Source organism: Lemur catta, chromosome 10 (genome assembly GCF_020740605.2).
Source record: "Lemur catta isolate mLemCat1 chromosome 10, mLemCat1.pri, whole genome shotgun sequence".
NCBI lineage: Eukaryota > Metazoa > Chordata > Mammalia > Primates > Lemuridae > Lemur > Lemur catta.
Window position 1 is genome coordinate 49151050 of NC_059137.1, and position 19630 is coordinate 49170679.

The 19630-nt window shown below is 41.0% G+C and overlaps 1 protein-coding gene across 1 annotated transcript in view; it reads right to left on the reverse strand.

Annotated features, from left to right (window-relative positions):
- The window catches only part of ADAMTSL1 (ADAMTS like 1), a 366380-nt gene that overhangs the window by 105097 nt on the left and 241653 nt on the right, over positions 1–19630 (reverse strand). Inside the window, exons 17-18 of the mRNA XM_045563528.1 lie at positions 5999–6178; positions 237–390 (exon numbers count right to left, since the gene is read on the reverse strand). Coding sequence (XP_045419484.1) covers positions 237–390; positions 5999–6178 — 334 coding nt within the window. The remainder of the gene's footprint in view (positions 1–236; positions 391–5998; positions 6179–19630) is intronic.

Sequence of the window (19630 nt, forward strand, 5' to 3'; positions counted from 1 at the left end):
TTGCTCTACCCCCTGCAAACTGTTTTTCCAGTGGAGAAGAGAATTCAGCCTGGCCACGTGTAATTAAGATTCCTTTTCCGTCTCCAGCTGAGCTCTCTGGGCTGCAGCCCTCCATGTGGCTTTACTGTCCCACCCTCTCCCACTGGTCTTGAGTTTTTGGAAGGCAACAGCTTAGCGGCTATGGCTGCTGCTGTGTAGGTTCCAGCTCCCCGGCCCCACAGCCTTGACATACTCACTTGCACAGGTTGCCAGCATGCAGGGCCTGATGGAGGAAGAGAAAGGCAGGGGCGGGCACAGGCTGGAATTGACAACGGTGGAGACCCCAGTTTTCAGCACCTTCCTGCAAATGGCGCTTCGAGTCTGGGTTCCCTCCCCACAGCTTGTGGAACACTGGTGGGGAAAGAAAGGCCAAATGCATGTAAATTTAGCAAGCTAGAAGCTAGTGGACTTTTTGTATGGACTCTCAAGTTCATCAAAATATGAGAAAAGTTGCTTGGAAAAGCAACTGAGAGAGAAAGGGAAATATTAATTATGATGTAACAATGTGGAAGACATGTCCATCTTGTAGCTATATTCCACGCTAAGATTTTCTACTCTGAGGTTTACTACAGATATTTATTTGACCTGTTTTTACTTATATGTCCAGGGCTTTAGAGTTATAGAGTGTGGTGTTCAAATCCCACCTCAGTGTTTCACTGCTTGGCAAGTTACATCAACTCTCTGAGTCTGTTTATATTTCTTATGCTTATTTTGCAAGCCAGGGAATTAAGTGAGATAACATATTTTAAATGCCATACACAGAAATGACAATGCTAATTCCTTTCTCCTTCCTTCACAAATAAATGATAATATTTAATGTCAAGCATTAGGTAGTTGTCATGAATCTACTTTGTCTGAGGTAGGGTGCTAGATGTTATGGAGAAAAGATGTGTGAGATAGTTCCTAACCTCTAGGAGCTGTTATTCAAATGAGGGGGAAAATCCAAATGATTAAAATGAAATAATATATTAGAGAAATTAAATCAAAATCACAGTGAGATACTCATTTATATCCACTAGAATGGCCATAATCAAAAAAGACAGACAATAACAAGTGTTGGTGAGGATGTGAAAAAATTAGAAACCTCAGGCATTTCTGGTGGGAATGTAAAATGACATAGCCCCCTTAGAAAATAGTTTGGTAGTTTCTTAAAAAGTTAAACATAAATTTATCATATGACTCAGCAATTTTACTCCCAGGTATCTACTCAAGAGAACAAAAACATACATCCACACAAAGACTTGTATGCAAATGTTCATAGCAGCATTATTCATAATAGCCCAAAAGTGGAAACAACCCAATGCCCATCAATTGGTAAATGGATAAACAAAATATAGTATATATATACTGAAACGGCAGCCTTGAAAAATGAACAGGAAGATATCTAATCCTGCAATTTCCTAGTAATAGTTAAAGATCAATCCTGTGAGTTCTCTTGCTAACAGGCACGCCACAGGAGTTCTGTTTTGCACAATTTCTAAAAAGAGCTGAATAGACGGAAAAGAGATGTAAATCTTTCTGTTTCAAAATTGCCTTTGAGAATCTGCTTTTTCATAGTCTGGAGAGCTCCTGAGCGAACAGCAGGGTGTGAGCTTCAGGCCTCAGCCATATCTTGAAGGCAGAGGATAATCCCAAGGAAAGGCGGGGAGCCAACTCTTGGACCTTGACATCCTTCAGCTTCTGTTATCAGCCTGCCACTAAGAAGGAGGAGCTGAGTGGATGCAGTAGTACCCTGTTAATTTGGCTACAGACGTAAATCTTCTTCATCCCCTAAATAAAAAGGCTAAGTACCTGATTCTCTCTGCCAATATTCTCTACCTCCTTCACTTCTGTGTTGTCCCTTTTTCTGCCCAGGAATAAGTAAATAAACTTCTTTCTATCCTAATCTTTGTCTGGAGAAATCTTTCTCAAAACCTGTGTGTACTAGGTCATACCCTTACATACATTATACAATGGAATATTATTCAGCCATAAAAGGAATGTAGTTCTTACATGTGCTACAACATGGATAAACCTTAAAAACATGCTAAAGTTGAATTTCATAATAAGTAAATTATACCTCAATACAGCTGTTTATAGAATTAAGTAGTAATTAAAGAATTAAAAAAATATAAAAGACAAATATTATAAAATTAATGCTAAAAATTATTGAATGCTTATGGTACACTAGGGATTTCCCCAGGTCTTAGAGATAGGTGGAGTCTGGGTGGGTACAGAGAAACAGGGATAAGATACGAGGCAGGGAAATTTCCAGAACAAAGGGAGAAGGCTTCAGTAGAGAAGTCCAAGATAGGCTTGGGGGCAGAACTAAACTAGTTTCAATGAATAGAGGGGCTAAATCGAGAGTGTCAGGAGCTTTAGAGGTAGTTTGGGGCCAGACTTTGCAGACCTTTAATTTTCAGACAGGAGGCTTGGCACTGGTCCACATGGCAATGGGAAGCCACTGTAGAGGGGAGTGACATGATGAAAGAGGTGTTCTGAGAAGGTTAATCTGGCAGCAGTGTACACAGAGGATGAGAGTAGGAGATGGATGGGAGGCAGTGAAGGAGGCTGCCACAGTAGTCCAGGCTTGAGATGATAAAGGCCTGAACTAGGGTCATGGCAGTGTGCCACGTTAACTTGAAAAATGACAGTAAAAATATCCCTAAATATTATATTTTCAAGTGTTACATGCTAACACACTGAAATGACACTATTCTGTGTGATGTGCTGTGATATACACCACCCTGAAAGAATTTTAAGATGCAAAAGATGGGGATGAGAATCAAATCTGTTACTTTTACTGCCTGACAATTGTGGATTGGAGATTCTACCTATCACTTATTTTATTGTAAATCACAGCACCAAATCCAAGGATCAGATGTGATGGAGGTAAGAAGCCTGAAAAATTTTAAAGTGTGGTCATTTTAGGGCTGCTAAGTTGAAACAAAAAGATAGTTGGACTGCTGCTGGTCAGAAGATCAGGTTTTGACTTTGGTCAAGTCTAATTCTTTCTGTAGTTTCAATTTCCATACCTCTGAAATAGGGAAGCTAAGCTAGAACAGGGATTTTCAAACTGTGTTCCATAACTGTTGAAGAAGTGATTCAGGGGCTTCTCAGGTATTGGGGAGACCCAGCCACTAATGATTTGGGACCCCTACCCACACTTCCACCAAAACAGCTCTGATCTTATCTGTTTTGGGTTTTTGGCTTCATAGTAACGTTTCATTTGATAAAGATTCTGTGGCTGAATTTTAAATTGTTTAAATTGTTTTAATTTAAAAACAAAACAATTAGGCTATAGAATCCTCTAAATCTCCTTCTAGCTCTAAAATTAACTACCCTGACTTTAATTTCTTTTATATTTTTAAAGGGAGGGAATAACTTTCATAAAAATAGGATTTAAAATGTTTAATAGCCAACTCTATCAGGAGATTGAAGGATTTCTTTTAGAGAAAAGAAGTATGGCCTTTTGAGAAGGTCTTACTTTCAGAATAGAATCTGCAAATAAATTTATTTGAAATTTCTAAAACTTTGGCTTCATTCTGTCTCTATGGGATTCTGCGCAGTAACCATGAGATTGAGCCCAGATAATTGAGGATGAAAAACACCCATAGATCATCTAAGTCTTCCTTTCTCCAAAGGGAGTCTCGGGGGGATGTGGAATGCATGTCTCTTCTCAGCCAGGGGGCCAGGGGAATGGTCGGTGGATGACAGGGCCAACGTGGAGCCTTTGAACACCTCCCGGAGCACTTCAATATGGCACCAGCTTAAGTTTAGTCACAGTGATTCAGTGGTTCCTTCCCACCATTCCTAGTCCCTCCCCAACGTTTGGAATTTCCATTCATCAACCCAAATAGCTCAGAACCTAATAACACTCCTTGGAATCCAAAATGTGACTTTCTTCTCCTAGGAAGACCAGGAAAGCCTGTGGGAGATCTAGGCTGTGGCCCTGGGTCCAGCCAGTAGAGGCGAGTGCCTCTTTTTACTTCCTTTCCTTCTCGTGACAGTGAACACAGATGGAAGAGAATCCTAACAGTAATATGGATTAACTTCTACTAGGCACAAAGCACTTCATATGCATTATTTAATTTAAGCTTCCCACTTATGTGGTGGATTTTATTATATCTCCATTTTATTGATAAGCAACCTAGGGCTTTGAAAGGTTAAATAATTAGCCCAAGGTTATATGACCAGTAGGAAGAGTAAGGTTTGAATCAAGGCTTGACTGCCTTTGAGTCTGAACTCTTAACTACACGTGATACTGTTCTGAAGCCCTGCTTTACTTAATGGGACAATGAGACCTCAATTCAGTAGTCTCCTTTCCTTAGTGCTTAATCATAAGGGTCCATCCTTCAAATCTGCAGGCAGAAAAAGACTTTTCCATAGTTCTCTGTGTCCCATCTGCTCCAGAGGCCACAGACTCCAGGAACACGGGAGGACAATTATAATACATACAAGTCCTTCCTCAGCAGCTACTCACGACAGACTATCACCTATAGGCTTAGGGGAGCAATTCCTTTCACAATACCCCACTGGGAGAATGTTTTCCTCCAGAGCCACTTGTCAAATACATTTGTGCTATTTCCTGCACTGTTTTTATTATGTCTTTTTCATACATAATGCCATACCCCAAATCAACATTCCCATGGAAAAACTGTCACTAATATGTCCATGCACACACACACTTGTATGTACACATGCTCATTCTATGTACTTTTAATCTTTTATTCTGCTGAAATCAAATTTTTTCTAAAATATGAAAAAATAATCATTCCCCAAATGTTCTGAGACATTTTGGGTGAGCTACCACAAAAAGCAATTTTACTGCCAAATTCTAAAACCTATGGTAATGTAGGTAAACTCTCAAATGCAATGCCCTTAACAGATACCACCTGATGGAATTCTATAAGGGTTGATAATATATGGGACAAGAATTCTAAGAACCTATATTGAAAGAGCTGGCATCTTCATTTTCCCGGGCAGCTTTCCCCAATGGAAGCGAGTGTCTCTGTGATGTATTTCAACCAGGAGCAGCTTCCCACAGTGAGTTGTATATTACACACAAAAAGCCAATTCAAATACTTATGAGAAAAGGAAGATTTTGAATCTGGTTTTGACACAGAAATTTTCATTTCAGGCCTATTGGTTCTGTTCTTGGCTAAATCTGCTCATGAGGCAATAATTTTGGGAGGACTTCTCTATGGAAGACACACACCACATACTTCTAATGGAGCTGGGGGAGTTGAAGGCAACTCAAAGAAGTGGTAGAGGCTGAAAACAAATGAGTTGAGGCTGGGTGTAAATAAATAATTTATGCCAGTGTTAGACCAGGAATTATTTAGAAAGACAGGTTCATCAGTGCCCTATCCCTAACTTATGAGGTAGAGTCAGGAATGGTGACTGCTAATGCAGTCACTTCCCAAAATGCACGGCAACAAGCGAAATCAAGTTCTCTTGCTGGGAAGTTGTTGATGTTTTAGAGCCAGGAAACTAACAGTAAAGAGGCAGGATTTCCTTGGCCTTCTTTCCCTAATAAATCATGTCCTTTATTGTCCAGTAACTTGGACGAGAAGAACTAAAGAGGCTTTGCCCTTCCTGAGTAGAGACTAGAAACATCTGGGAGTAGGAGGTACAGGGAGGTCGGGAGGAGGGGGTGGTGTGGAGATAGAGGGAGAAGAACCCAATGTTCTGAAAAGAATCCTGGGCCAGAACAGCACGAGGCCTGGTTTGGTTCCACCAAGAGCCCACTTACAATTCCAAGCTTCCGATTGTTGGGTAAGGGCTGGCTGTGTGTCTCAGGTCCCTGCAGCCTGGTTAGAAGCTAGTTATACACTATGGCATAAATGGTTACAAAAATACTGTTCCATCATGTTAGAATTGTTTTGTTCTCTTCTTGCCTTTTCTGTGTGTACGTCTGGGGTGCCTTCTTTTCCTACTTATGCCTCTTTTATTGTCTCCTTCTGAGGAGCATACACACCTCTGTCCAGTCTGAGAGAAGCCACTCACTGGGGCAGTCGTCTTTCTTGCAGGCTTGCTGGAAGGCCGGTTTTGAGGCTGAACAGAAGGTCTCAGGGAGCTCCAGGAAGCTGCCATCAGCCATGCGCTGCTTGCAAAGAACCTCACGTTTCTGAACACCCCCTCCACAGGTCCTGGAACACTGGGAAGGAAGGAAAGAAAGAGAAAGTCAACCGAACGTAGGAAAGTAGTCTGTTTGATGGCCAATTCTTGTCTTAGCTTAGCTAAGAAAAAAAATTAAAACAAACAAACAAAAAAAACAGACAAAGAAGAAAAACCAGGAATCAACCCAAAGGATTTTGTTTCCTCCCCTTGAAATGAAATTTTTAGCAAGATTTACACCCTCCACACTAAATCCCAGGTATTTAACTAGAGAATCCAGGAATTCCAGGGGCCTTTAAATCTTAGAAAGTTGCTCCTGAGCTATGATTTGCAGCCATCCAAGACAACTGGTTAAAAAGGTTAGTGAAATAGAGTGTTCAACATATTTATGATCGAGTGAAAATAATCTGTGCTGCTTCCAGAATGAACGAGAGCTCCTGCCATCAGTATAAATCTGGAGAAATTAATTTGCAGAGAAGACAGTCCTTTCTCTAAGTGTAGGCACTAACTCTAGCACATTGGATGGGCATTAGATTTAGGACCTGGTTTTTTGAAGAATTCCCTTGGAATACTTTTCTTGCAAAATTGATGATTTCTTAGGGCAGTGGGAGCCAGAGCTGCTAAAATTTGGGTTGCAAGAAAAATAGCCTCATGTCAGTGGTTTTCAGAGGCATCCCAATAAAACACATTGTTTACATGTAACTTAATAGTTATAATCCAGCAGCACGACGGGGGAGGGAGCCCCCCCCAAGGCACAGACTGTTGGCTATTTCCAGATGGTTGACCCTCTTTTTAAGAGGAAAGGAGCCTCCAGTTTTTAGGTGGGCACAAGACTTTTCAGCACGAAGATGACATTTGCCAGCCTCCCTTGAGGCAGACATGGCCATTTGACTAAGTGCTGGCCAGTGAGATGTGAATGGAAAGGTTACGTGCATTTCCAGGCAAGTGCTCGCAGTGAGGGTGTGGCACCTTTTCCCTTTTCCTTCTCCTCTCTGCTGGCTGGAATGCAAACGTGATGTCTGAAATTTAAGCTTCCACCTTGGACTACGATTAGCAAGGAAGAAGCCCGGCTTCCTGACTGTGAAGCCCTGGCACCAGCTCTGGACTGCTTGTGTTTATGGGTTTCTCTATCTTCTCTGAGCCATTGTTATTTTGGGGTTTCTATAACTTTCAGTCAGATGTTACCCCAGCTAATATGTCAACCTCTTTCTACTCTGTGCTGGAGGTAATTTATTGTAAAAAGTTTTGGGGAGCGCACTGTTTTCTTCAGGAATAGTCTCTTGTCTTGAGCTTGCTGCCCTCAGGCTTGCTGGGAAATCAGGCCTGGGTTTCCAAAGCCTGTGAGTTTGTGCTGCAGGAGCTGCTCCTGTCAGGTAGCGCCCCTCTCAGAACTCGGGCGGGCTGTGCTCAGTAGGTTGTACTCAAGAATTGCAATAGGGATTTCTGCCCACAATGTTACAGTGGCAAGACAGCGTCCTTGTGTGCAGTCAGAATGCTGCTGTGACCCAGTTTTCACTTCTTACTCAGTGGTCTCAACCCTGGATGTACGTCAAAGTCACCTGGGGAGCTTTTAAAAAGTATTGATGCCTGGGCCCCACTTCAGACCTATCAAGACAGAAATTCTTAGAGGTGGGTCCCAAGTACCAGTTTTGGTTTTTGCTTTTTTTTTTTTTAAGACTTTTCAGGTAATTCTCCCCCAGAAAATTCTATTGTGTATCCAGGGCTAAGAGCCATTTCTCCAAACTAATATCCCTCCACTATTCCCAAATAGTGGAATAAAATAAACGTGGAAAGAAAAATGTGGGACCCAGAGAGGTCTCTGTTAGAAGCACCGGTTGTCTGGATTCCACCTCAGCAAATGTGCCATCTGTTTGCAGTTGTGAATGGCTTGAGGTCACAGAGCTAGTGATGGTGATGTTAGAATAGCTATCAACTTTGTCTAGTTAGGCCTTCTAATCCTAGAGTCTTTCAAATGATCCAAATCCAGGGTGAACCACCTTTATTTTACATTTACAATTTTAAAAATTTGAAATAAAAATAACCACATTGAATCCCGTAGGAAAAAACTGTATTTTCTATGGGTAGGATCAATTCCCTACCCATTGAAGGCTAACAAAAGAGGTGAAATTACCTTATGAAGTAGATCTTATCCCCACTTTACAGAAAAAGAACCTGAGGTTCAGAGAGGTGAAGTAAATCAACCAAGGCCACACAGGGGCTAGAACTGGTGTGTCTTCATTCAGTGCAGCATTCACTAAGCTCCCTCTGAACACTATGCTCTGGACAGAGCTGGAGAACAAGCCCAAACTCAGCTTTTCTCCCCTGTGGTTGTAGCAGCTGCTCTCTGCTTGGTAGTCAGACCGCCGCTTCGTGTCAAGGGCGCCAGGCCTGGTAAGTACCAAGGCTGCAAAGAGCCTGGTCACCCACTCAGCCCACTGGAGAAGTGGTGCTTTGCAACTCAATTCTTAGCCTCTCCTCTTGTGACCATCCCTGACTGGCAGGAGTCAGACCATGATCCAGGTTGGGGACCAGAACTCTAAAATAGATCATCTATGATCTGGTAACCCTGGAAATGTGCTCTCCCTAAACTTTGATTTCTGAGTTGAGAGGCTGCATTTGAACATAGCTGCCAGGCTGGGTCAGGAAGCTAGAGCACTTGTTACTCATCACAGCTCCAAACAGTTCCTTCTAAGGGCTTTTCTAGTATGTCTTTTGGCTTTAAGACAAAAAAACCTATGGTCTCAAAGCTAATGATTCAAGACCTTTGGCTTCCTTCTGGATCATTTCAGTGACTCTCTGGACTTTTCATTTGTTGGTGAAGCAAATTTTTATTTTAGTTCTAATTTAGTAGCAATTCAGTAAGATATTAAGGATTTCACTTCAACTCATTTTGTACCCACACTGCCTAGATCAGTGCTTTCTGTGAATGTTAATCCTCAATAAATGTGGCACTGAAGTTAGTACTTGGGATAAATTTAAGTTAGTGGCTAAGAATTCCATTTACTTAGAATAACCCTCTTGTTACTACGGATAACTGAGGCTTTCAATTTGGTTTTATAGTGTTTTGCATGACTTCTTAAGTTCAACCTTCTCTTATTTCTGTCAAATTCTCACTTCAAACCAACCAGTTATGCATAATCAGATCAGTTCTAAACTTTTATTATCAGTCTTCCTTCAAAACTCTTTCATACTAGACAACCATGTGGATTACTGACACCTAAGGATTTGCCAAATTTAGGGACTGTATTTTCCACAATATTTTTCATTTTGTGAATTGTTAAGATTCTTCCATGAATTTAATGTAATTTTTTTGAAACCACAATTTTATCTGAAAGAAACCAGTTTGTGCTGATAAATCAAAAATTTTAATCTTAAACTTTGAACTCTCCTCTAAGCCTACTCAGCATGTCCACTTAAATGCAAACAGGCATCTTGACTTGAACATGCCCAAATGGAACTTTTGAGACTGCCCCATCAACCTCACCCCAAGTTTATTCCTGTCAGTCTTCCCCATTCATTTAATGGTGCCACATCTGGAGCAAAAACTTAGGTGGGACTCTTGGGTTTTTCCTTTTCTCATCACTCTTCGCTTGATACCCAGTCCATAAGCAAATACTGTCAGACTTACCTATAAAATAAATAAGCTATACCTCCAAAATAAATAATAAATCAGACTATCATCATCTCTTGCCTAGACTACTGCAGGCTTTCTAACAAGTTTCCCACTGCTATGGTCTGAAAGTTTGTGTCCCCTCCAAATTCATATGTTGCAATCCTAACTCCCAATGTGATGGTATTAGGAGGTGGGGCCTTTTGGGAGGTGAGTAGGTCATGAGGGTGGAGCCCTCATTAATGACATTAGTGTCCTTATAAAAGAGGCCCCAGATAGCTGCTTTATCCCTTCCATCATGTGGGGACATAGTTAGAGGGCACTATTTATAAATCAGTAAGTGGGCCCTCACCAGACACTGAATCTGCCAGTGCCCTGATCTTGGATTTCCCAGCCTCCAGAACTGCAATATATAAATTTATGTTGTTTATAAGGTACTCAGTCTATGGTATTTTGTTATAGCAATCTAAATAGAATAAGACATCAATTTCTAGTTTTCTCAGTCTGGTCCTAGCAAGATATAGTTGGTACATTCAAGTGTGATAATTTGAAAAGAACTCCTCCTTCCTGCTGGAAACACCACTGGTTGAACACAACTAGAAGCCAGAGGGTAAGGGCAGGCTTACTAAAGCAGTTGATACAGGTTAGCCTCTTGGGGCACAGGTGGAGAAGGGTAGAGAGTGGACCCAGAGGAGCAATGGAAGATATTCAGCCTATCATCTTACTTCCCTACATTCTATTCTCCACACAGTAGCAAGAGTGATGTTTTTAAAGCATAAATCAAATCATATAATTTCCATGCTTAAATCCCTCCCATGGCTTCCCCTTGCAATTAGTATAAAATCCAAATTCCTCTAACTCTGCCCTGCAAAGCCTTACATGTTCTGGTCCTTGCCATGGTGGAGCTTAGAGTCTATCTGGCTCAAATCCTTCCAACTTCTTTCATTCATTCAACATAAATTTCTTAAATACCAATTACAGACCAAGCATGCTGCTACCTAGGAAAGTACACAGCAGTGAACAAGAGAAGCGTCATACACTTCTGTAACCTCATCTTTTATAACTCTCCCCTTTCCCTGTATATTGGATCACATTGGATTTTTTTTAAGTAGTTGCTATTGCATTTTTGTTCCTCAAATGTGCCAAGCTTGTGTATCCCACAGGGCTTTTGCACTTACTCTTCTACCTGACCCATTCATCTTAGATCTTCATGTGGATTAGTCTTTTTAATACTCCAGTTAAATTCCATTCTCACCTGTGTAGAAAGGCTACCCCTGACCTTCCTAGTTAGAGTAGCCAAAGCAGTCTCTATCCCATGACCTCATTTTATTTTTTAAATAGCTCTTATCACTTTCAGAAATGATCACCCATTAGACTATGAGCTCTTTGAAGGAAGGGATTTTGCTTCTCTTGTTGCTCATATTAAGTGTTTTAGAATTACATTTAAAATTTTTCCCTAGTATGATACTGTTACATCTTTAATAAGAAGCCTTAAGATTGAGTGAATATATCTCTAGTTTTCTTTCTTCTATACTCTCTCGTTTTCTTTCTTTGATTTTTTAATTGTTTTTTGGTTTTTCTTCTTCTACAATTAATGATTTGTTTGTGTCCTAGTAAAGAAGTGGTCAGGGTATGAGCTGAACAGTAGAGTGACATTTTTTAATGGATTCTAGAGGTATGGGATATTTTGATATGATCCATAAATATTTATACCGTTGAAAATACTGTCTATTTTTTTCTATGAGAGAAATAATGGCTGGTTCATAAAACCATTATCCCCTAAACCTCAAAATGACATCAAATGACTTTTCTTTTAATCCTTTGATTATAATTCATAGTCATATTCCTCATGGCTTCTACTGAGTTCATCAGGTATAAAGAACATGCTCTCAAATTTCTGTTACCTAGTGACTGACATTTTAGAAACTTTATTGGTGATGCTGGATTTGTAGGAGTACAGGGCCCTTCAGGTCTTGATAGCTACAATTTTTTTTTCCCTAAATATCTTATGAAACACATCGGCTTCTGTACAACTTGAATAAATGCTCCACCAGCAAACAAGTAGCTGAATAAGAAAAGTTCTCAGATTCAAACTGTTCAGTTAGAATATCTTAGTAAATTTGGCAATAAGGAAAAATGTAGGTTAATTTTCTCTCTCAAATTGAGGAAGTAGATGAAAACAATGTCTTATTTCAAAGAGACGAAGGTGGAGACGTAATAAAATTATAGAGTGACCACTCACTTAAAATAACACAGGTGGGCTGTCAATTTGCAGATAAGACCTGATTGAAGGGACACTATACAGAAGTCTGTAACAACATGATGACAAAACAGATGCAAGTTAAAAAAAACAAACAACAAAAAACTTGTTATTTTGAAGTTTGATCTATACACAAGGCTTTTAGGAGATTCTCAATACCCAGAAGGTAAAGTCCAGACTCCTGATAGTGTCCTCCAGGGCCCTCACTCTCTGCCCTGTGTTGAGCTTTCCAGCCACGTTCTTTGATGCTCCGCCACGTGCCTGGACTTTAGCTCCAGTGGACAATTTGCCTTTTTCTGGACACATGGATGCTTTCTCTGCTCAGGCCTCTGATCACATTCAGTCTGTGAGCACTGACTGTCGGCTCTCTGTTCATCCAGAAACTTTGAAGACATCCTTGAAGGCCCAGCTCAAAGGCCACTTTTTCATTAAAGCCTCCTCTAACTACCCCCTGACCTGGAAGGGACCTTCTCTCTCTAGAAGGGCTCATCATCTAAGGGCCTGCTACTAATATTTCCCCCTGCCTCTCTGCATGCACACAAGATTATGAGTCTTCTGAGCAAAGGGAATTTATTCATCTTTCTATTCCCCAGTGCCTAGTGTAGTGTCTGGCAAAGGGCTTGCACTTCATAAATGTTTGCTGGATGACTGGATGAACAAAAGAGCCCCGAGGGCAGATGCTTAAAAGATGTAAAATAAGCATCCAGCTCATGGGCTGATCATCCACCTTTTCTCAGGCTGTTTTATCATTATCCAGGAGCTGCTTCCCAGTAAGTCAGCAGTGGGTTTCGGCCAGTGACACTGTGTGCTCTGCTGGACACCCTGACGCGCCAGGTATGGGAGGTGGCCATCTAGCCGAGTAAATACTGACAGGGATTTTGCTCCTAGACGCTGTCTTGCGTTTGCTCATAAATTTTCCTCAGTGTTTTTTACATTGATAAAGAGGTATTTTTAGAAATTTTTAAAAATTGTGGAAGATGGGCAAGGTGCAGTGGTTCACGCCTGTAATCCTAGCACTCTGGGAGGCCAAGGCAGGAGGATCACTTGAGGTCAGGAGTTCAAGATCAGCTTGAAGAGCAAGACCCCATCTCTATAAAAAACAGAAAAATTAGCCGGGAATGGTGGCGTGTGCCTGTTGTCCCAGCTACTCAGGAGGCTGAGGCAGGAGGATCACTTGAGCCCAGGAGTTTGAGGTTGCAGTGAGCTATGATGACACCACTGCACTCCAGCCAGGGTGACAGAGCAAGACCCTGTCTCAATTTAAAAAAAAATTGTGGAAGATAAAATTTCAAATTAATAATGGCTCCAAAGTCTGTGATGACTTTGTGAACATTCTGTGATTACCTGGTGAGGCCAATAGTTCTTAAGTGAGAGAGGCAGGATAGAAAAAAGAAAATGTTTTACAAGGAGCAGCAGCAAGAGAAATTTAATAAAATTAAATAAAAAATGTTTGCATTTATGAATCATCATTTAAAATAATACTCTGGTATGAAGAAATAAATCTCTGGTAAGGGGTATTATTTTTAAATATATGTAATAAGCAAAATAAATAACAAAATAGCATTTATATTGCTTATACTAGCTGCCATATGTGTTTCATGAAATAAGGTCATGGGTTCATTATTTTTATAAGAAAAGTAAGAAATACACAATAAGGAAAGCACTTAAAAGTTATGTTTCCATACAAAATTATAATGGCCCAAGTGACTTGTATTTTTAAAGATATTCCTATGATCAGCACATGAATAAATTCTGCCTGTATTGACACTTTTGGTTTCATCTTGGTAGTTTAATTTACTGAGAACTCAGTTTATTTCCTTGTTACCTCAAGTCACGTTATCAAACCCAACACAAAGTGATGTTTATATTTTGTTTCTAAGGCCAACTTTCCAGCTTTAACACAATGCTCTCTGCTTACAGCTTCTCACTCATTTCGCTCATTTCTTCCTTCACTCATTCATTCTTTCATCAAACACGTATTGAGTACTTGCTGAGTGCCAGGTACCATATTCACTGCTGGGGATTTAAGAGGAATAAAAAATGGTTCCTAAGCCTCAGTTATTTGCAGTTGAGTGAGGGAGAAAGACTTAACTATAAAATGTGATCAGTTTTACAAAAGAGGAAATACAACAAAGAGTGCAACTAAATCTCTATGGAAATATTGGGGGAAGCTCTACAGAGGAGATGACATTTGAGCATTTGGCCAGGAGACCAGGAGTGCTGGCAGGGTCTGACCATGTGTGTACACACCTGGGGGGTGAAGGAACACGGCATATTCAGATAACGTGGAGCAGCCCTGAGAAGGGTAGAGCACAGGCTTCATGGAGAAGAGCAAATGGAAAATGAGACTGAGATGTCAGATGAGGGCTAGATGGTCAAGGGCCTTTCAACATCACCTTTAAACAACAGAGTGTTAAAAGGGGTTTCAAAGTAGGAGTAACAGGATCCAATTTGCCAGAAGCATAGGCCAATGGGTTCCAAAGAATACTGCCCTGTCAGGTATTCACAGATGTTGCCATGGATAGAGGGCTTCTATATGACACTGTATCCCATACCCCTATAGGGGGGTTCTCAGTGCATATTAATTTTAAAGACTCAAGAGAGAGCCTGTAGTAAGGAAATATTGATACCAGGTTGGGAAAGACTGGATGAGAGCTAGGGAGGACAGAACAGGGAGATGAAGTAAAAGGTTTGTAATGGTTTGGTCAGTCACAGTTTGGTGAGGACTTGAACCAAGACAGTGGGAGAGGACTGGAAAGGAAGAAAGTGGTGGGGGAGATACAGGAGGTAGAATAACAAGACATGGGTGTTGACTGAGTGCAAAGGACACACGAGGCTGAGAGTGGCTCAAGTTTCTAGGTAGGGAGCAAGACGGATGGTGGTGTCACTGACACGACAAAGAGCAAGGAAGGAAGACCAGGTTTACTGGGGCAGGGTGGCAGGCAGGGGTGCACGAGGCGTGGTGTTAGACCTCTGGAGCTTGAGGTGACTTAGCAACGTATGAAACGGAGGGGGCCCGAAGGCAAGTGGAGACAGGGCTAGGTTTATAACACAGGTGATAACTGACCCAAAATGAATTAGGGCAGAGGGAAACAAACAAACAAAAGTATGAGAACTAGAATCTAACTTACTAAACATAATTATTAAAAAGAGAACAGAAGTTTTACCCCCACCATTTTGTGGATTAGAATTATCTTGTTCATCGAGTCTCAAGCTTTCTTAACCCTGGAAGTACAGGGGTGTACAATGTACCACCAAAATTCAAAGCAATTATACCAAAGAGCTTTCTGCTAATAAATAAGAACAAGAACAACATGCATGTGAAATTTGACTTTTGTTTTGCTAGGTTTATTATTGCCTCTAAAGATAGGATCAAGTGTCCATTTCCCTGTGATATATACTACTGAAAATGAGATAAACATCCTAATAGTTTTTTTTCCCTTCCTAGGATACAAAATTTTAAGTAAATATGGCCTCTAATTTATGTAGATTTATATTTTAGTCACTGAAATATAACAAAACTGATGACTATAATGATTCTTTCTGCCAGAATTCAGCCGTCTAATCCAGACCAAAAGTATTTTTTTCTGTGCTTGCATGTATGTGTGTTTAAACCTAGAAAATGAAAATTTTAATTCTCAAGCATTTATAGTTATCATTAAAATTCTTTTTTTTTTTCCTTACATCACCAGCAGGGACTCCTCCCTCATATGCCTTTTTACACAGCTAAACCATAGGCATTTTGAATTGTAACCCTGATAAAAAAAGGTTTATAGGGAAATGGCAACATGATCACAGTTTTAAGCAAGGGGGATATATAGGGGCTTTGGTGATTGTTTCTGTCTCTGCACAGATGTGTGCAATATGTATGTACAGTTGGGTGGACACAATCCTGAACATAAAACACATGCAATACAGAGAAATAGAAAATATGTTTCAGAGTGGACTAATTCATTTCAGTTTAACCCTTCAGCACCATTTTTTCCTCTTTTTATTATTCCTTTGTTTTTTTGAATAAAAACAAACGAAGGAATATTGAGGCATACGATGGTGACAGAGGCAAGGTGGCGCTAGGAGGCAGCTTCTCTGTCTCAAGGACCTTGTGCTGGTAGAGACCAAGTGCGCAGTCACCAGGCTGTCATGGGCTGACTAATGGTCCCCAAAGATATCTACATCTCAGTCCCGGGAACCCGTGAGCATGTTGCCTTACACAAGAAAAGGGACTTTGCTGATGTGATGGAGACTCCTGAGATGGGGAAATTATCCTGGATTATCCAGGAAAACTTGACGATGGTCTTTCTAAGAGGGAAGCAGGAGGGTGGGAGTCAGAGGATGTAAGGACAGGATCAGTGGCTGGAGGAAGATGGGGGAGGGGCCCGTACGGTGAGGAGGCACGTGGCCCCTAGAAGCTGGAAAAGGCCAGGTAATAGATCCTCCCCTGGAGCCCCCAGAACTTGATTTGAGCCCAGGGAAACTGATTTTGGACTTCTGATCTGTACAGCTGTAAGGTAGTAAATTTGCGTTATTTTAAGCCACTACATTTGTGATAATTTCTTACAGCAGTGATAGGAAACTAACACGCAGATTAAGTGTCCTGGATAAGAGGTAACAAATTCTGAGTTTTATGTGAACTGCTGATTTTAGGCCTGTTACCAGATTTCTCACCATTTAACACTTCTGGGAAATAGTAAAGAAGTCTTGGGGCAGCTGGACCACAGAGTGGAAAGAGAATGGGGTAGAAGCACACAGGCCCCTTTTCCATTTACCAGCCACGTGACCTGGGGCCAGCACGACCTCTCGGAGCCTGTTTCCTCACCAAGGTGCTGTGAGGATCGAGAGAGAAAGTGCAGCAGAATGAGTTCTACTCCTCAGAGTTCGAATCTGTGTTAACCTCACTGTGCTTCAGCTTCCTCATTTGTAAAATCAGTGAGGAATAAGTGAGTTAAATATTCACAGTGTTGAGAGCTGTGCTTATTACCAAGAGCAGCAGCTCTGGAAATGCAGCCAGTGCTCAATCAATGAGAACGGCAGACTGGGCAGGTACCTTCCAAGCACCAGGCTCTGCTCAGACTTGCTCTAGGTGTTATGGGGTGTCGCTGAGACGAGGTCTCTGCCTTCACTGACCTGATGGTCTAACTCAGAAGTCAAGAGAAAGAGCCTGTCCAGGTGAGGTATGTGATTGCTGAATGAGCTGTCCTGTCCCTGCATACCATGTGGCTTCGGTGTAGAAGGACAGTAGAGGAATCGTGGCAGAAGAGGGAAGATTCCTGCTGGGCCTTGACAGGTAGAGGAGAGGGAAACCGCAGGTGGGCAGGGGAATGTACAAGCAAGGATGGGAGCATCACGACTGGAGATGGGCAGGGGCAGATGAGCTGAGTGATGAAGACCTAAGACCTCATGTGTTGGCTTTACTATAACATATGGCCATGGAGAGTCACCGAAAAAGATCTTAGCAGAAGACAGTCAGGATTAAAGTGTTTCAGACTAAACTGTGGTACACATAACAGTGAATCTCAGTCATGGTGCTGTAACTCACTAGTATAATACAACCCCCTCCTGAGGAGTATAAGTCATTTGTAGCCAACACCAAAGATGATGATGATGATGATGGGAGAGAGAGAGAGAGAATTTAATAAATTAGAGAAGATGCGCGGGATTAACGCACAAAAATGTAAATGTTCAAAAGTTATCTAAATACAAATTAACAAGATATTACAGCTAGATTGATAAAGATTAACATCAAATGTATCCTTCACACAGACCAGAGATAAAAACCAAGGGACAGAGTATGGACTAAGAGGTAGAACTGAAATAAAGATGGTCCCTAACAACCCAAGCTAAAATTAGATCTCTGCTTCATTTCTGCTTCACTGTTTCTAAAACCAAATGTTAACATAAATACTTGGACTCCATGCTAGGTCTCCTCCAGACCTGCAGAATGTGTAAATATTGGCTATTTGCCATTTGTTAGGCAAATGTTCTGCAAAGAACAAAGGAGCCTGCTTTCCTATCTGGCAGATGAAAATTCATGTAATTTATGCTTCTCCCCCTACCCAGGAAAAGAAACATGCACATGAGGTCAGTGGTAACACTGTTCAAACAGTGAGGAGGGAGAGTTTCCTTAAACAGGCTATCAGGTTGTTATCTGTATTCCTTTAAATGAAACATTTGATCTCCTATCTCCTTTTCTTTCATAAGAAAAAAGCCCCTAGGCTGGGTGTTAAAGGATTAGACACCCCAGCCTTATCCTCTGGGAGATCCATGCAGCTAAATGGAAAAGACCACTTGAGTGTCCCAACAAGGACTGCTGAGGAATCAGGGGGCTACCAGGCAAATGGACTGTCAACAGCTGGTGTCCTAAAACCACAGGTGATAAGCACAGGGACACCTGAAATTACTCTTGACTTAATCTCCCATACAGCACGAACAATGACTTCCTTTCTTTTAATAAGCAGTCAGTAATAGCTAATTTTGCCCAATAAAGCTTAACTAAAGAAGTAGGATTCTGAGGCGTCACTAAGATGAATAGTTAATTGTTTCCTGCAGGTTTAGAGAGATTCCTAAATGTTACCGAGGATTCATAAAACAGACCCTCTGCACCAAACTCTTAATACGGGCCCTCTCTGGAGAGCAGAATCACCGGTGGCTTTCACCTTCTATTTTCTTTGTTTCTTGTTGTATGTTACTGTTTTACACAATTATTATGTGTTGTGTGTGAAAGAAGATACCCTTTAAAGGTCCTCTTCAAGTGTAGTCACTGACTCATTGGCTATACTTCAAGCAGTTGTTTACTATTAGCTTCCTGATCTGGAAAATGGACCTAAACCTGACTCATTCTCGAAGGCTTCTCCCTAATGGAAGGAAATAGAAAAATCTTTCAAAATAAATCCATATTTTCACCGGCCCAAGGTAGATGGGAAATGGAAGAATAAGTGACTCTTTGGAAATCTGTGTTTTCATTAGGAGCACCGGGTGTATGGGGTGGGTGGTGGTGGCAACTGACCAAAAAGGGTCACATATGTTGTTGTGCCCTAACAACTGAGAAAGCATCATGGGTCAATGTCATTATTCAGTAGCATGTGTGCCTACTGAAAAGAGGTTGGTGTTTTACTGAATTTCACTGCTAGAATAATATTATGACCTGTATCCATGGAAAAAAAATACCAGTAAGTTATAAAGACAGCATTTTCAGGGTCTGTGGGGAGGTATTCTTGATCTATTCATTTATTTAATCATTCAGTAAATATTTTATCCATAATCTACTATGTACCTAATAGCAACACAAGCCTCTAATAATACAGGGACTTAATGCTTTCAACAGTGGAAGCTGACTTGAGATAATTCCTCACCTTTTCTTTGAGTTGGCATGATCAGTGGTACAGTTTAAGGTCATAGATTTACTCTAATTAGATACCTCTAATTTACTTAGTGTAAATGCACTAGAAATCAGCAGATCTAGGTCTGGTCCAGGCATTGTGATCTTGAGCAAGGCTACATCTAGGCCTCAGTTACCACATCTGTAAAATCAGGGTGCTCATATATAATCCCTGAGGGCCCTCACAGTCATACAACAATGGGGTTTGGTATAGTGGAAAGGGTCACATAAAATTGGGTTGATGTCC